Below are 18,216 nucleotides of genomic sequence, written 5' to 3'. Positions count from 1 at the left end.
TTGCCTCATAAAGCAGCATGGTGGTGCAGTTCGTGTCACTGATGGTACAGATAAAGAATGGTGACACTGTCATTGTTATCGTGAAAAAGTCCAAATAAAACCACAGGGCTTGGCCAAAATGAACCCAGTGCAGTAATGCCCACATGCTAGGTGATGGAGCTGGTACAGAAAGATGTCACTATGTTCAATCAATCCCATCATTTGTTTTTTTTAAAAAAAAAGCCACAGGAAGGAAAAGGGAAAAAAAGGAAAGATTACTGAGCACCCACATGAAGTCAATTCTCAATTATCTTTCTTGTACAACTGAGCATAAGCAGATTGATCAAACAGTTACATTTTTTTTTGAAATCCTGTCTTTATCACACATTTTCAAATGAAAATAGCAGATTTGAGCAACGGAGACTCTATGGTCCATAAACAAGTAATTAAACAATAAGCACTGAGAGCTTGTCCTGTCATTATAACTAGAATTGATCAAAAGCAACCATGTAAATTTGCTTAGTCTGTAGATACAAAGACCACTGGTGATTATATTCAGGAAAAAAAAGTCATTAAAATGGATAGTCTGACAGCAAGCATGAGTACAAAGCTATTTTTTCTAAGGGATACTGATGTACATTCATATGAAATAATCTTCCATATATATAAATACTACAGCTAACTGTAAAGATTAATAACATTTGGAGTCAATTTCTAGATTTTGTTTTCCCTTTAGGAGTACAATAAAATTCATTTGGAATATGTGCCTGGGTACTGACTTTAAAATTTCATAAACTGAGAAGTTCTAGAAAGCAGTGTGTTTGGAATATAAAGTATATTGCTTACATAACATTTTTCAGAAATAAAGGTGACTTTGGAGATTCAAAATATCTAGGAATAATTTAAAACACTGGCACCATTTTCTTGCAATTACATTTAGAAATCAGAAAAGCATCAAACACTGAATTATTAATCCTTTTTCCAATTTTAAAATGGCTACTTAGGTTTTGAAGATATAAACTTTTTTCTTTTGTGCAATGTGATTTAAAATTTTCTAAGAAAAATAAAACTTTGAAATGAGTAAATATTACTTAATATTGCTATAAGATTTATCTTATTTAGCACAATCTTCATGGGATTTAATGTAGATTTTTAGAAAATGAAATTGTTTCTAAGATAAAATACATTAAGGTATTTCTTATTTAATTAAAAAAAGATAAAATAATTAAGGTATTTCTTATTTAATTAAAAAACTTGAATCATTTTTAAACAAATTATTCTTTGTCTCAAGAACACATCATGAGGGAGGGGATGAACAATATGGAGGTTCCTTAAAAAACTAAAAATAGAACTACCATACGACCCAGCAATCCCACTACCGGGCATATACCCTGAGAAAACCATAATTCAAAAAGAGTCATGTACCATAATGTTCACTGCAGCTCTATTTACAATAGCCAGGACATGGAAGCAACCTAAGTGTCCATCAACAGATGAATGGATAAAGAAGATGTGGCACATATATACAATGGAATATTACTCAGCCATAAAAAGAAACAAAATTGAGTTATTTGTAGTGAGGTGGATGAATCTAGAGTCTGTCATACAGAGTGAAGTAAGTCAGAAAGAGAAAAATAAATACTGTATGCTAACACATATATATGGAATCTAAAAAACAAAAAAAAAATGGTCATGAAGAACCTAGGGGCAAGAGGGGAATAAACACACAGACCTACTAGAGAATGGACTTGAGGACACGGGGAGGGGGAAGGGTAAGTTGGGACAAAGTGAGAGAGTGGCATGAACATACATACACTAGCAAATGTAAAATAGATAGCTAGTGGGAAGCAGCCGCATAGCACAGGGAGATCAGCTCACTGCTTTGTGACCAGCTAGAAGGGTGGGATAGGGAAGGCGGGAGGGAGGCAGACGCAAGAGGGAAGAGATATGGGGATATATGTATATGTATAACTGATTCACTTTGTTATAAAGCAGAAACTAACACACCATTGTAAAGCAATTATACTCCAATAAAAAGGTTAAAAAAAAAAGAGGGAGGGGATATGGGGACATGTGTATGCATATGGCTAATTCACTTTGTTGTGCAACAGAAACACAGTATTGTGAAGCAATTATACTCCAATAAAGATCTATTTAAAAAAAATTTTTAAAGAACACAAAATGAAATGTAATAAAGATAAAATGTAGACTAATACTAATTTTGATGAAATTTTACTTCTTCTCTACATATAGTTGTTATAAATTACATGATTTTTAAGAGACACTTATCCTAGAGCTTGGGGCATGTAAAATCATCACTCAGATAAACTGTGTCTTTATCATGTACATAGACTCATCTTAACAAGTCTTAAAGGATGTATCTAATTGAAAGTTTTTTGTGGGATTAATCTTTAAAGAGGTGAGAAGAACTTTGTAGGAGTTTAAAATACTACAATGATAATAGCATCACTTCTCTATATGTCTTCTACCACATTCTTAGGTAAAGATCCTTTAACAGTTATTTTTACAGCAGGCTTTCCCCAGAAATTTTGGCTATTTATTTACCAAGATTATAACAAGACATGCTCAGGTCAGTGTGGATACAAATTTAATTGTTGAGAACATAAAAAATTTGACTTTGCCACTTGTGATTTCACTTTCTTGAATATATGATTAGGTAGATGAATATTTGCAGGAGAGGGTATAAGAGAGAGAATAAAGTGACATATCTATATTCTTATTTTAATTCAGACACAAAGAAAAGACTTTGAAACAAACAAAAGATTTATATACATAAATTTTGTCAATATAAAAATTTTCCTGTTCCATTGAATAATATTTTATAAAATGTAATGTAGCCATATCCCATTAATAATAATCACTAATAATAACAATATCTAATATTTGTCAAGCTCTTTAAGCTCTACAAAAACTGTATAGATAAGCAGGAATTGTTTTCCCATTTTACACATGAATAAAACCTGAAGCACAGAGATGTGTGATATGGCAAGTAATTGGTAAAAGCGGGATAAAAACAAGTTGATTTCTGGGATGTGTTGTATAAACTATGTTTTTTTTTTCTTATCTTAGTTCCTTGGAATAGAATATTATAATACAAGTAACAGCCAGAACGCATTATATGCTGTGCTAGCTGGTAATCCAAACCCACATGTCATCCACCATTCTGACACTGCTGGCTCAATCTCAACTCCTACCTATGACTCCTTGGAGGAACCTTAAGACTTGTGAGAGTAGAAAAATGTGGTTTGATTTGCAGTTGGGTTGTCTTAGTATGTGGTTCATGAAGTCCAAAATGGGTGCTGACTGCTCCATAGCTCCATTCAGGGATGGTCCTAAAACCCAGCAATAAAAAGAAATCCTTTCAATGGGCAAAACTTTAGGTAGTGCACCTGGTGATTTATTCTTTGTGGAAAGGGAAGGGTCCCTGAATTATATGGCTGTGGTTTGGTTGTACTGAACATGGCCATAAAAGAAAAAAAGACTAGAAAATCAGGAACTAGGATGTCTAGGGAAGAAGAATGTGGACAGGTCCATGGGACAGGGCAACAAGTAAGTGCAAAGATCTTTTCCTGTCCTGTTAATGTCCTCCAAAGAGCATCTTCCTCAGAAGAGATGCTAAACAGCCAAGTATGCAGAATGACTTGTCCAGTTGACATCAGCCGGTCTTTGTCTTTGGTCACTCTTATGCTGATAGAAAGGACACTGGTCACACCATAAACTGGAGGGTAACAAGAGCCTCTCATCCTCCAGGATTATTATACATATCAAATGAATTAGTCTATGTACACAGTAAAGCCTCAGTAATCTTAACCTATGATCATTATTCTCATTACTGCTGGCTGGATATAACTCACTAGAAGGAAATATGTCACTACATATCCCAAACCTTGAACATGTTCACAACCTTTGCTATAAGCTGTGATAAACTGCATCCCTCAGAATTTATTCTTAGGAAATAGAAATATGCAAAATGTACATATAAGATGTTCTTATCAATGTCATTTAGATTTCCAAGAGAATTAATACAATGGACATATCAATTGATTGTGGATTGGTTGAACCATTATTGTGTACCCAGATAATATGATAGTACACAGCTACTGAATGTCAGCTTCTTGCAAGATATTTAAGGATATATGCTAAGTGGAAAAAGCAGATTTCATGAAACAAAGTTATACCAACTTTATTTCCATACACCCTTATATTAGGAAAAATGAGTGATATAAGTATTTTGAGCCTTGTGTACATAAATATTATATTAAGAAATGAATGCCCCCTTTAAGGATTGTATTGGGTTGGCCAAAAACTTCATTCGGTTTTAAGTAAAAATAAGACATATTTTTCATTTTCACCAAGAAACTTATTGAATGTATTCATTAACTGAGCAAACTTTTTGGCCAACCCAATATAAATGAAAATTCTGTCAGAATTCTGCAAATACAGAAAATGTCAATATGAAGACATAATTCAATTCTGAAAGGTCGTTAGTTGAAAATAACAATACCTGTGAAAACACCACCGGACTAGATTGTTGAGGTGATTGTTCAGAAACCATACTGACGTTATACCCCACAACTTTTCCTCTTGTCACATTATCTGCTGGCATCTCCCAGGACACATTGAGCGAGTATGGTGAGAGGGCGGAGACTGAAGGAGGGGTCATGAATACAGGCGCTGTTAACAACAACAATAACAACAGCCAAGACAATGAACGCCGTATTCACAGGTTTTCAACCTGAATCCACACATTTATCCTAGTTTCTGAAACACCTCACTCCTTACGTAATATTCTAATTTTTAAAAATCAAAGAAGATGCTGGTGTGTATAAAAGCTACTCACTCACTTATTTTTATATCTGCAAGGATGTTTCTCCACCTTCACATTACTAACAAAGATATTTTCCATTTACAAAATTAAAAAATAGGAATTTGCTTGTGTTCATAAAGGTAACTAGTAGATAGCTGGGGAGGAAACCATAGGTCTTATGACGTCTTTGAAAGGAGAAGCCACAAAAACAGAATATGTCTCAGTCCACAAAGTTTTGAACAATGCATAGCGACATATTGGATTTCTTACATAGAGAAGTAATTCACTGAGCTCCTGGGAGAATATTACTCTTCAGAAAGAGGGAAATCGAAATAACTCTTTAGAAAGAGGGAAATCGAAATAACTCTTTAGAAAGAGGGAAATCGAAATTCTAAATAACCCCGAAGAAATTCGAAAAGTTTTCAATAAATCTGGATTGAAATGTTCAGGGACATACACATATACATTCTCCTCCTGCCATCCTTGAGATCTTAATATGGATTTTAAATGTGTTAACCAAAGGTGTATTATCAAAGGACCTCATTGCACTTTCATTAGCCAGTGACCCATACGATTATGAGGGTCCAGTATTGCTGTTTCATCCATTACTTTTCATTTCTGACCTTGACTTTCCCCTTCCAGAATGCCATGGCTCATCACTTGTGCTATCATGGCCCTATTATTTGGACAAGATGGCTGGGAGTCATTAAGAGGTGCTCAAGCACAATGCACATTTTATTCATGAAATGATTCCCTTGGACATCAAACTTGAAGCTACACTTACCCTCCACAGTCCGAACAGATCCAATTTAAATCGGGATGTGGGTTTCTTTGTATATCTATAGATTCAAAGCATAACAAAAGTGTAGTTTTTTTGTCATGGGCTCATGAAATTTGAAGTGTTTATAATATAAAGAATGAGGTGGAGGATTAAAAATATCTCATTTGCCTTAGTAAAGCTATCTTAAGAAAATTAAAACTTTTCACCATCTTTCCTTACCATATTGCCAACTGCTTATAAACACACTTGGGAATTATAGATTTTGATGTCTGGGATTATATTTTAAGGTACAATTTGGTACCTAAGCTATTTGTTTTGGAAAGAGAAAGAAAAACAAAAACAGATTTGTGAAACTGGTAACAGTTATATCTTTCACTGAACATAAATTGTACTGAATCTGGAGCAAGATGGGACATATGGCCAGCCCAGGACTGGAAACCAATTGCTATTTTTGACAAGCATTCCCAAAAGACTATAACTACAGTTAAGTCATTTTGGCGCCTTGAAGTAACAACTAAAACATTCTTTTTTTCCCTAGAACTTACTGCAAGAACTTTGTGACCTTGAGTTATCTATGAAACCAATCTATGCATTCAATATTTCCTTGGTTTATGTAAATGTACAACTCTTGCTTTTCGAATGTATTTAGTGCTGTTGACTTTACTTTGAGGCAATATTTTCATTCAGGAGTTTCCAAAGTAGAGTTCAAAGCATTAGTCTTCACCTGATTCTCCCGTTCTTCCTGTGGTCCAGGCAGAAGACACACTCCCAGCCATGTTCACAGCTAAGACTCTAAACTTGTACTTGGTGTACGGCTCCAAGCCAGTGACGATTGTGGTTGGTTCGGGAGGTTCTAATGCATTTTCACTGGCTGATTCTGCAAGTGGGTAAGGACTGAGCCAGCCACTGCTCTGAAAAACTCGACTTTCTGCTGACCTGGTTTCTCCATTAGATCTCAGTCTTTCCATGTATAGTTCATATCTTATAATTATGCCTAGAAAAGTGAAACGGTGGACAAAGAGGACTTATTAGACAAATGGGCTATTTTAGGGGTGGGGTGATGTTAGGTTATGTGAAGAGTCCTGGCTCTCCTTGTTCTTCTGACTCAATTACCTGTCTATTTTCTTGGTAATCCACATGATAGGCACTTATTAAAAAAAAACCAAACTACAAGTTGATAGCTACATGAATGCATATTACTGAAAAGCATATTCATGGAAAACGAAAACAGCGCAAAAGTGTACAAACACAAAATAACTATAATTTATGATAGGTAAAGTCAATATTTTTCAGGATGATTGGTTATAATTTATACTAAGAATGGCTATCTCTTTTCGGAAATGTGATCACTGTACCTTCAATTTGTACAGTTTCAAATCTGGGGATTTTAATTTGATTATCTGCTTAACATAAGCCTTGTTTACATAAATATTAGAATATTACAGTTCATTTCCACCTAGTTTTATCAAGTAACTTAAAAATCCTAAGAAAAAAGCTTTTGTTATAACACGCACATGATATTAAATTACTAAAAATCTATGAAGGTGTGCTGGCCTGTATAACCAAGGGTTCAATTATATAAGCCCAAAAAGTAACTTAATGGAGTCAGCTAGCCTATATACATATTTTTTTGTATTATTTCATATCTTCTTCTTGCTTAAAAGAAAATTTACTGCTTATGGGTGCCCTAACTTGTGACACAGTCAAATATAATGCATTTCCTAAGTGAGTTTCAAATTAGAAACATCATTCGTGTTATGGCAGATGTCACTAAGAGCAAAGATAATATTAGCCTTCTAGGGGGCAATTTAAATGAGTGGAATTTGTTATTAGATTAAAGAAATATACTTATTCTACTAACCAGGACAAAGAGTATATCTTTAGAAATCGTTTCCCAATTATGACATCATGCAGTTATAAAACTGAAAATGGTTGTCAGAATCTTAGTGCACAATTCCAAATACCCAGATTCTCCTTCATGTTTTACCCAAGAATGGGAAATCTAGGCCTTGAATTCCTACCATTTGGTTCCATCGGTGGAGCCCATTCTACCTGAAGCTCTGTGGAACTGATCTTCCGCACCTCGGGTGGACCCAGCCTTCGGGGAGGTGCCTGGGCTGTGGTCACTGTCAGAGGGGTGCTGTGTAAACAGCCCCCGCTAGTACACGCCTGTACAGCAAAACGGTATTTGGTGAATGGAACCAGATTCCAGATGGTAGCGGTGGTTTCAGGACCTTCATAGGGAACACAGGGCTGGATGCCATCTAGAGGAGCACAGGACAAAATATATTTCTCGATAGGACCAGAACGATTTGAAGGTACAGCCCAGGTAAGTGTCACAGAGTCTGAGCTAATAGGACTGATATAACTTAAGTTCAGGCTTCCCTCTGGGGCCCCTGGTTTTGTCCTGTACGTGACAGCTGCACTCCTTGTTGAACCACTCAAGCTGCTGGTCTCGAGGTAATAGGAATAGGAGGTATATGGTGACAGCGCAGTGTCTAAGAAGTACTGAATATCTGAAATTTAAAAAAAAAAAAAGAAAAGAGTTACATTCCACAAATTGGCAAGGAAACATTTCTAATTATTTTTCTGTTATATAACATAACTAGATTAAACTACACCAATCCACTCTTTTGAATAAAAGTATGGTTCATATTTTTAAAAATTGAGATGAAGCAAATACTGGTTACTTTTATTGTGCAGTACAATATAAGAAAAGTGCCTTTTGTAATGATGCATATTTAGAAGCTAAAGCTTTTGTTTTGTTCTTTGTATGATACAGCGTCCTTTTTTATATGCTAGAAACCTAATGCCCAAGGTGATGGTATTAGGAGGTGGGGGGACTTTGAAAAATGATGACATCATGAGGGTGGAGTCCACACATGGGATTAGTACCCTTGCAAAAGAGGGCCCAGAAAAATCCCTCATCCCTTTCACCATGTGAGGACACAGCGAGAAGTTGGCAGACTGCAACCCCGAAGAGGGCCATCATCAGAACCCAACCGTGCTGGCACCCTGACTTTGGACTTCTAGCCTCCAGAACATTGAGAAATGAACTTCTGTTGTTTAGAAGCCACTCAGCCTGTGGTATTTTGTTATAGCAGCCTAAACAGACTAAGACAGTGACCATCTGAGTGAAGGGTTATTTGGACATTCTGTTACACATATCATTGCAAATTCTTCATGAAAATATGTTGAATATCAGACTAGAGTCCAGTCAGGTCACAGAAAGCACAGAGTTCAGCACAGAGTAATCTGAACAAGGAAAGCGGAATACACAGAATGATTGAGTACAAAAGGGTTTTACTTACTTAGGGGACCAGAAACCTCTGAAGAATGCAGGAAGAGAATTGACAGAGACAGGGAAAAATCATGACCCCCAGGGCTGAAGCAGAGCACCTAGGGAAGGAACAGAACTGGAAGAGACAAGACCTGGGATGAGATCAGACTTTGTTGGACAGGGTGCAACCGTGGCCCACTTGACGGTGAAGTTCGCTGAGGTTCCATGAAGGCAGAACTCCCTTGGAATCTGGCCTCTAGCACCTCAGGTGCTCTACCACAGAACTTACAGAGAAAACACTTACTGGCAGAGCGCCAAGGAAAGCTGCCCATGATGAGGGGCTACACCATGGAACTCACTGGAAAGCCACCGTCTGTGGTACTAGGGGAAGATGCCACCTGGGCATCAGAAGAATTTACTGGGACTGCCATGCACTGTCTTCTGGGGTGCATGTTGTAGAACTCACTCTTATGGGGCCAGAGCTTGGGAAAGCTGCCCTTTGGGGCCCTGGGGAAAAGCTGCCCAAGGGTAGCCTGGCAGCTGTGTACGGCTGAACATCACTTGTTGAGTGATCTCCTGAGAGGGGTGCACACCGGAACCAGGAAGAGAAACCACCATCTCCTGCAGGATCCCTCCAACACCCTCTACTGATAGAGTGCAACATCATACCGGCTAGTAAAGGAGAAATGTTTACAGGTTCCAGCTCCATTACCACAAAGCAGGCAATGAAGCCAAGGTTTGAAACGGAGAGGCAACAAATTGATAACTTGTACAAGTATACACTTAAAAATCGTTTATGAGACCATGATCTTTAGCCATATTCTTGGGAAACATTTCCTTGGGAAGCATATAAAATGGCTGATGTGTTATTTATAATAGGAAATGTTTAAATAAATTAAAGTTGAATTTCTTAATGAGTTATATTAGTCTAATATTACATTAATAGGATTCTAATATTATATTAGTTATTTAAAACAATAGTGATGAAGACCATACAGCAATATGAGAAAAAATATGAAATGTAATACTGCATAGACTTGATTATTATGCAAAATAAACTGAAGTACATATTCTCCCAGAAATTTTCCAAAATGAGATTCATTTTTGCACTAGAATGCTGGAATTGTGATGCTTAAATTTTTTTTCCTTTACATTTTCTTAATTGGATATACCACTTTTATAATAAAAAGTTATACAAATTCAAATCAAAATCAGGTGTTTAGAGAAATTATTGCACAAGAATATCATGAAATTCCTCTTTAGAGATGCACTGGGTCACAATATTGGCTGACCCCAGCCCCCGTGTGTGGCATTCTCACCCACCAGAGCTACATGGAGCTGTGCAAGTTGCCTGAATTAACCTTATTTTCTCACACACACCTTCATGCCTCGTCTTGTACAATTTCTTCCATGAGAGTAATTCTTCCTCTACTGTGGTATCTGGTTAATTCACCTCACATCACCCGCTTTTGCGGAACTTTCAATGGTTCTCAATCACTATCTCTGCCCTCACAGGCATGGTTGCTTCTTACCCCTCCTCCACTTATAGGATACTCAGAAATATTCTAAAAATATTTCTTAATACTCTTAAGTCTATTCTGGTACAATATTTAATATATTACTTTGTAATCTTGGTTTATTTATCTATATCTCTTTTCAATAATGAGAACTGTTCCTTCCATCCTTGTATTTCTAGTGGCTGGTACCGTTCCTGGTCTGCAGTGAGCAGTGAACAAAGCAGTGAACAAAGAATGAACGAATGATTCATCATATACATATTTTTTTCCAGGAAATAGTATTAAGACCCTTATAATAAAAAACATTGATTTTCATCTATTCTGTTTTCATTCTTATCCCCTGCTTATATTTTCTGGGTGTTTTAGGTTTATTTCTCTCAGAGGTAACTGAACCATCTTACCCTTGTTACATTGATCCTTTGATGTGTATGGAGTAATAAATGATAATGACATTAAAGGTAGAAATGAAATCCCAGAGTTCACTAAGATACAGTGTTGTTTAAAACTCTCATCTTAAACTATGTTAATGTCCCTAGTGACGTAAGCAATGGTCACACGTAGAAATAATCTTCCTCTAGTTTCCCTGTGAAAGCATTTCCCTGGAGTAACATGTAAGGACTATCTCCCCACTCATGGTGACCCAAAGGAGGAAAGATTTAACCGATTGTGAATTTGGGGGGAAAAAAAAGCAAAGCATCCTTTTCTAATCTGTCTTCCTGCAGGAGAAAATGTATATTTTCCAATCTGGCTTCTATTAATAATGACGATGATTTTTATTTTTCATTTCCATCTTATAGATGGAATCCTTATGTCTAGTTCCCCTTTAGTTTCAAACTCAAGTAGGAAAAAATACTATGATTTACTGACCACCCCTTAAAACTTCAATACTATCAAAAGTGTGCTATTTCCTACAATAGCTGTTCTCTTCACCCCTATAACAAATAAAATACCTATTGGCAGCCCTAATCGTGACTGCAGGGGAGATAGTATTAGGTGCTGATTATGTACAATCCCCACTGTGCTAACTTACACCTTTCTCTTCTACTCTTGAAAACTAATTAGGATGCAAAATGAGTGAAATGTTACCTAGGGGAACCACTGACTATACCTTAACTTCCTTTTAAAAAGTTATTTATAAACTTTAAAATTATTCCATCATTATTAGCAGGTAGTACTAAGAACAAATAATTTGCAAGATCTAAAAATGAAAATACCGGTGTGTTATGATCTTAGGTTGGAAACTACTGCCCTGGAGAATCCCTTAGTGCATCAGGCCAGCTAGGAAAAGTTTTATTCTAACAAGGAATTCTATAATGGTCTCAACCAAATGGTCAAACTTGCTTGGAAGACACACTATTAATTTTCTTTGAAAAGTTCAATGATTCTCCACCTATAATTCCAAATGCCTTTATTTAACCCAGAGATTTGTGTTCATATGACTGGATATACGTACTGTTCCCTCTTCATATTACACATGCTATCCACACACTGGAAATAGAGTAATAAACATGAGGGTATTATTAGAATGATACAAAATTCTGACAGCATTAACCAATTGTTCTTACTGTTCAAATGCCATCATGCAGATAATTTGCATATCATTAATTACAGTGATTGTCAAGAAATGCCAGAAGTGGCATTTTTTAATGAAAAATAAGGATTTAAGAAATAATACCTGTTTAATAGGATTATATAAATTTCTGATTAGTGAACGAGCACACATTTATTGTGTAAGAAACTGTTATTTGGATTCTATATTAGTGCAATCATGAAAAAGAGCCAGATTGTTGTACTCACATGTAATGTTCTATAAAATAGATCACTATATGTTACTATGTAAAACATGCCTCTGGGTTGAAGGGTATAATTGAGGTTTAATTTTACTATTGAACTAACCTATATGGAAAATAGAGTGACCCTAATATACAACTTAAGAAATAATTCAACCAGTAATAGTGTCATCTTCAAAATCACTTTCAATATTTTAATAACTCTCTCTTCTTCTATCACAAAAACTTAAGTTTCAGGACACCTGGATCATGCTGACATTTGGAAGAAAATAAACATTCTAGTAGCAGGTTTTTAGGATGCTTTGCCAACGTGGCAGATGTAGACAGATGTTCCTTTCCCTTTGCAATCTGCATTATAAAGTTCAGAGCTTCCATTAACTTCAAAGAAGACTAGAGGCACTGAAGAGACATTTAGAGTTAACACAAAGTACTGAATGTAATAACATAAGTCATACAGAACTGGGTGCAAAATGTAACCTACTATAGTATACACAAAATAAAACTGTATGCTATGCAAAAGTTGTAACGCCAATCAATATGTCAAAACAAGGCACCTTCCTAATCATTTTCAGAAAGATTATGGAACTTCAGTGTTTTTACATAGCTTTATATAATTTTCTAATTAATTAATCATGTTAAACTAGAATTTGGAAAACTGGGTCTTAAACAAAGAGAACAACATGGAAACCTGAATTGGAATCACTGTTTCAATGTTTCTTAAACTAGTTTCTTAAACTAGTTTCTTAAACTAGCTTGTAGCTAAACATGACCAAAGCAAACATCAAAGAACACAAGGCTGGAAGAAAATTTCCAAGTTTTCCTTCTGTCTTTAGGGAAAAAGTATCTAAAACATCTGAGTAAATCTTTTCAAAGATAATGGGTCTAAATACTTTGATTTCTACAAGCTCCTTCAAAATCTTCATAATAGTTTCAGGTGCAAAGATAGTCTTCATGGTTTGTTCACATCCTTCTCTCAATTTAGTTCCATGTTGCTGGGTTTTACCTCTGTGGAAATGGCAATGTATGCATATAATTATACTATTTGCTTGAATGTTAGGACTCTGATTTCCCTTTTTGAAAAGTCCATTTTTCAACCTGAGAATTTAAAATGTGAACCCCTTATAATAGAAATATTTGATAAATTTTCTATAATCCTTATACCCAGAAAAATGATAGACCAGTTTGTTGTAAGTCTTCCAGTATTTTTATATATTTTAAATTAAAATATAATTCATAGATTATTTTAATATCTTTTAGTTACCTTAAACTGTATTTCATGGACATTTCCCATTCATTAATAACTAAACTAAGAGAGCACTTTATAGGTGACCATATTCTACAATTCACTTAATAATGCACCAGATTCTATTATGTCATGTACCATGATTTACTGAAAGTTTTTTGAATGTCTGACTTTTTCCAATATCTTGCAATTACAAATAGTGCAAGTCTGGACATATTTTGTGATTTGGTGTCCCTTTATGACTATGCATTTGAGATACATTTTCTAAAGTAGGTTTGCTGAGTTCAAATGGTTTGCAAAAGGTTTCTCATATATTTTGACAAGTTATCCCATGCGAAAAGTCATACCAATGAACCCTCACAGATAGCCCAGCAGTTTATGTAAGTTCTAGCTTCTCCATATCCTCATTAATCCTGGAAAGGGTAATTTGTTTCCATCTTTGAGGCTTTGATAAGCATTCACGTCTTAACAAATAATAAGCATCTCATTTTCACTGCGTTTCTCTGATTACTAGGGAGATTTGTAATTCTCTCTCTGCTGAAACACTCCATGCTAGACCACAACATGTCTCCTCAATGTCAAAGAACTTAACTAATGTATCAATTTTCAGAATATTATATCTTTCCATCACCAAACCTTGAAACTCACTGTATGGGTATTGATCTTCAACTGTGTAGATTTCAAAACCATCCCTGAATAAACTGTAAGTGAGCCAGTGGGCATTTGGAGAATCAGGTGGACTCCAGGAAACACTGATAGCAGAAGAATTTTGAACTTTTCCTCTGGGTGGAGGTTGCTGGGATGGAGCTAAATTACAATGGAGAGAGCATGTATCAGCAAAGGCAATCAATAAGGACACAAGTAAACTTAAGTAAGACATCCAGCAAAGAGGTCTTTCTGATTCAGGATTACTTTACCAAGAAGACATGTGGTTTACCAAGACATTAATAAACAAAGGGTATACATCATGAGTTCTCTAAAACAAAGCTTTTTATCTATAAACATAAAATCTGTTTGTAGGTCAATGCAGCTGACATGAATATGGTTGGGGGAAAAAAACCACAAAAGTTTACATAAGCACTTTTTTTTATTGAAGTATAGTTGACTTACAATATTATATTCGTTTCAGGTGTATAACATAGTGATTTGATACTTGTATAGATAATGCACCACACAGAGTTATTACAGCATTATTAACTCTATTCCCTGTGCTGTACACTACATCCCTGGGACTTATTTATTCTGTAACTGGAAGTTTGTACTTCTTAATCCCCTTCACCTCTTTCACCCATTCCCCACCTCCCCTCTGGCAACCATTGGTTTGTTCTCTGTATCCATGAGTTTGTCTCTGTTTTGTTCTATTTGTTCATTTTTTTTTAGATTCCACATATAAATGAAAACATACAGTATTTCTCTAACTCTCCACCTCTTTCTTGGAATTTTCCAGAGAAACTATCCAAGGATGCATAATATTTATTTTCTATTTAATTAAATTAAAAGTTGATACACATAAATTGTGTTGAAACTTGAAATAAGTCGTGTCATTTTTGGATTTTTTAAAAGGAAGTTTTCCATTCCATTAAGCACAATGTCTCATCTTGCTTCACAGAGCACAGTGTAAAAGAAAGAATAATAGCTGATGATACAAATAGCTGTGGATGCTAAGGATGTTAAATAGTCTAAATATTAGCAAGAAACAAATTAAATGTATTACATGAACACCAAGCACCTGTTAGAGTTGCTATGATTGTTTATAACACCTGTTAAAAATGCTGTGATTGTAACATAGAAAACAAACTTATGGTTACCAAAGGGGAAATCAGTGGCGGGGGAGGGGGGAGAAGGGTTAAATTAGGGGTTTGGGATTAAAAGATACACACTACTATACATAAAATAGATAAACAACAAGACCTACTGTTTAGCACAGGGAATTATATTCAATATCTTGTAATAATCTCTCATGGAAAAAAATCTGAAAAAGAATATATATAAATATATGTATATAACTGAAGCACTTTGCTGTACACCTGATACTAACAAAACCCTGTAAATCAACTAGACTTCAATTTAAAAAGTGCTGCGATTCAGATGTAGAGAACAAACATATGGACACCAAGGGGGGAAAGCAGGGCGGGGGGGGGGTGAATTGGGAGATTAGGATTGACATATATATACTAATATATACAAAATAGGTAACTAATAAGAACCTGCTGCATAGCACAAAAAAATATAATAAAATAAAAAATGCTGTGATTGTTAGAGATAATACGTTTTCTTCCATCAGGCACATAAGAGCATTCACCTCACTATTTTAGTGATATTTTTATAGTATAAATATATACTATGAACACATTGTTTCTTAGCACTATATTTTTCATAGTCTCCCTATTTTGGAGAATCAGTCTACATTTTTTTCCCCAGAAGATATAAAGGTAAAGGAGAAAAACAATGTCTAACTATATTTTAAGGGCAATCAACCACCAGTTTATTTACCCGCCTCTGGTTTAAGATACATAACCCTTCAACCATTTAGAGAAGCATAATGTAATCGGACTTTCTCATTGAATAAAATGACAAAGGCACAGTTTGCTGTGTTAACTTATTTTGTAAACCATTAATCTTTCTGTTGAGAAAAAATTTTAAATCATGAATCGATCATGAATCGATCAATTATCAATATTATTATATGAAATAGCTGCAGTCACTAGGTGATAGTCCATGTTTCAGAAGAAAAGAAAATGCACACTCAAGTGATTTAACAAAGAGCTTAATAAAGAAACTCTTTTCAAAAGGGTGGGCAGAAGGTAAAGGAACCAAAAGACATGGAGCAGTACTCTGGGGTATGGTAATAGCAGAGCTCTTTTACTACTTCTGTCACGGGTCAAGACCAATCCCAGGCTCAATGCTTCACTAGAAATTCATTCACTCATCATATCGTCCTACTCATGGGTAAGGTTTATTACCGCAAAAGGATACGGAGTACAATCAAAAAAGGGAAAAGGTACATGGGTAAAGTCTGGGGGAAACCAGGCACAAGCTTCAAGTTACAGAGGATGGGCTTAATTTCCCTAGCAACATATAAAAACACACGTGAAATGTTGCCAGCCAGAGAAGTTCATTAGAAACTCAGTGCCCGGTGTCTATACTGGGGACTGTTCATGTCCCCAGTCTCTGCCTGGCACACACCAAAATTCCAAACTCCTAGAAAGAAAGCAGGTGTTAAGCACTGTATGGTCAGGCCACTCAAGAGGGCTGTCCTCTTGCTCTCTGTACATCCTCTGTTCAACCAGTGCCTGCTTCACCTACATCCTACTCACAGGACTGACCTTCCTACATACTTGCCCCAGGTCCCAGCTAATGATTGTTCTTATCAGAGGCAGTGAAGGGCGTGGTCCACTGCTGGTTTCCTTGGTAACCGAAGAGCCAGCCAGAAGTAATTCCCCCTATAACTGGTAATCCCTCCCACCCCCCAGTGAAGCCTACAGCCATGTCCTGCCTGCTCTCCCCTGCATATGGTGGGGTGTCACTCCAGGACCTTGCTTCAGACATGTAAGCTTCCCCATCCACTAAATCATTCATGTCTCTGTCATTGACTCCAGACTCCTTCTTTGGTCTCAAAACTGGGGAAATGGAGGCCAGTATTTCCTATGGGTTGCAGCCCAACAAGCATAAACCATGTGATCTGTACAAAATTTAAGGGACAGTGAGCCCTTCTTAAAAATTCTGAGGATGGTGGGAGCCATCACACTGTCCAAATCCCAGATGCCAGCCAAAGGCCAACTTTGCAAGCAGGTCTTTCTAAAGGCAAGCATTCAGGCCTGCTATGTTAAGTTTTTCTCACACATTATCCCTAGCTTGAAGGGGCACAGCACTCAGAGACAGAAAGGGATGTGTGAAGAGCATCATCTGACCACTCGTTGAAGGACAGAGCCAACTCAAGGCCAGTCTTACACTGAGACAGGGAGCTGGGGATTAAATGTTCTGACTTCCCTTTCTGCCAGCCCTCCTCCAGATGACTAGAAGGCTCCTACTTGTAGCTGAAGCCAACCGAGAGTCAGGGGGCAAGAGAGCCTGCTGACACAGAACATACAGAATCTTGGGGAACAGAGCGGAGTGAGAAGTATGGAGTAGTAACGTGAAGTTATCCTAACACACCAGGCAAAGACTTTCAACTGAGAGCTATTACTAATTCATCAGTACTCATGAATGATCTACTCCATTTGAAAGACATGAGATAATCCAACAATAGCATTTTAAGAAAGTATATCAAGAGCACTGAATTTGAAATACATAAAATTCCGTATCTATGCATAGGCTTCCTAAAGACAATGTCTCTAAACCTATGGTAGATAATATTAACGTCACATTTTTCAAGAAAAATATTCAACCTAGATACATTCTCACTCTTCCCCTTTATCTTTTTTTTGGAGGGGATTTTCATCACTATGTTAAAATTCTAACTGTCCATATGCCTATTTAGATATAGGATAGTGAGTAATGACAATCTCAAAATGACACATGAAGAGAGAATTATTTCCAAACAGCACCTTATATTTTTGAATTCAATGATTTGCCATATTTTGCTATGGTCACTTTGGTTGGTTGAATACTGACAGTACATTTGATCTTTCAGTGGATTTTAATTTAGGGCTCTAAATCCTGTTATTCTTAGTGGAACTTCAAAGACTCATAAACTGTCTCATCTACAGCACTCTCAAAGAGCCTCGTAATCCATGGCAATTTAATGTTTTTTAGTGAATATTAGTGATTACATCTAAAACTCCGCATGCTCTCAGGA

The 18,216-nt window shown here is 36.2% G+C and overlaps 1 protein-coding gene across 2 annotated transcripts in view; it reads right to left on the bottom strand.

The window, feature by feature from the left end:
- The window catches only part of USH2A (usherin), a 782,904-nt gene that overhangs the window by 579,620 nt on the left and 185,068 nt on the right, over positions 1-18,216 (bottom strand). For both annotated transcript variants that reach the window (XM_049708908.1, XM_049708907.1), the window contains 4 exons: positions 14,067-14,225; positions 7,610-8,104; positions 6,313-6,582; positions 4,505-4,674 (listed from right to left, as the gene is read on the bottom strand). In XM_049708908.1, the coding sequence (XP_049564865.1) occupies positions 4,505-4,674; positions 6,313-6,582; positions 7,610-8,104; positions 14,067-14,225 (1,094 nt within the window). The remainder of the gene's footprint in view (positions 1-4,504; positions 4,675-6,312; positions 6,583-7,609; positions 8,105-14,066; positions 14,226-18,216) is intronic.

The sequence above is a fragment of the Orcinus orca genome, chromosome 1 (assembly GCF_937001465.1).
Source record: "Orcinus orca chromosome 1, mOrcOrc1.1, whole genome shotgun sequence".
Classification (NCBI taxonomy): Eukaryota; Metazoa; Chordata; class Mammalia; order Artiodactyla; family Delphinidae; genus Orcinus; species Orcinus orca.
The sequence above is the reverse complement of the archived record's forward strand: the minus strand, read 5'-3'. Positions and strand labels throughout refer to the sequence as shown.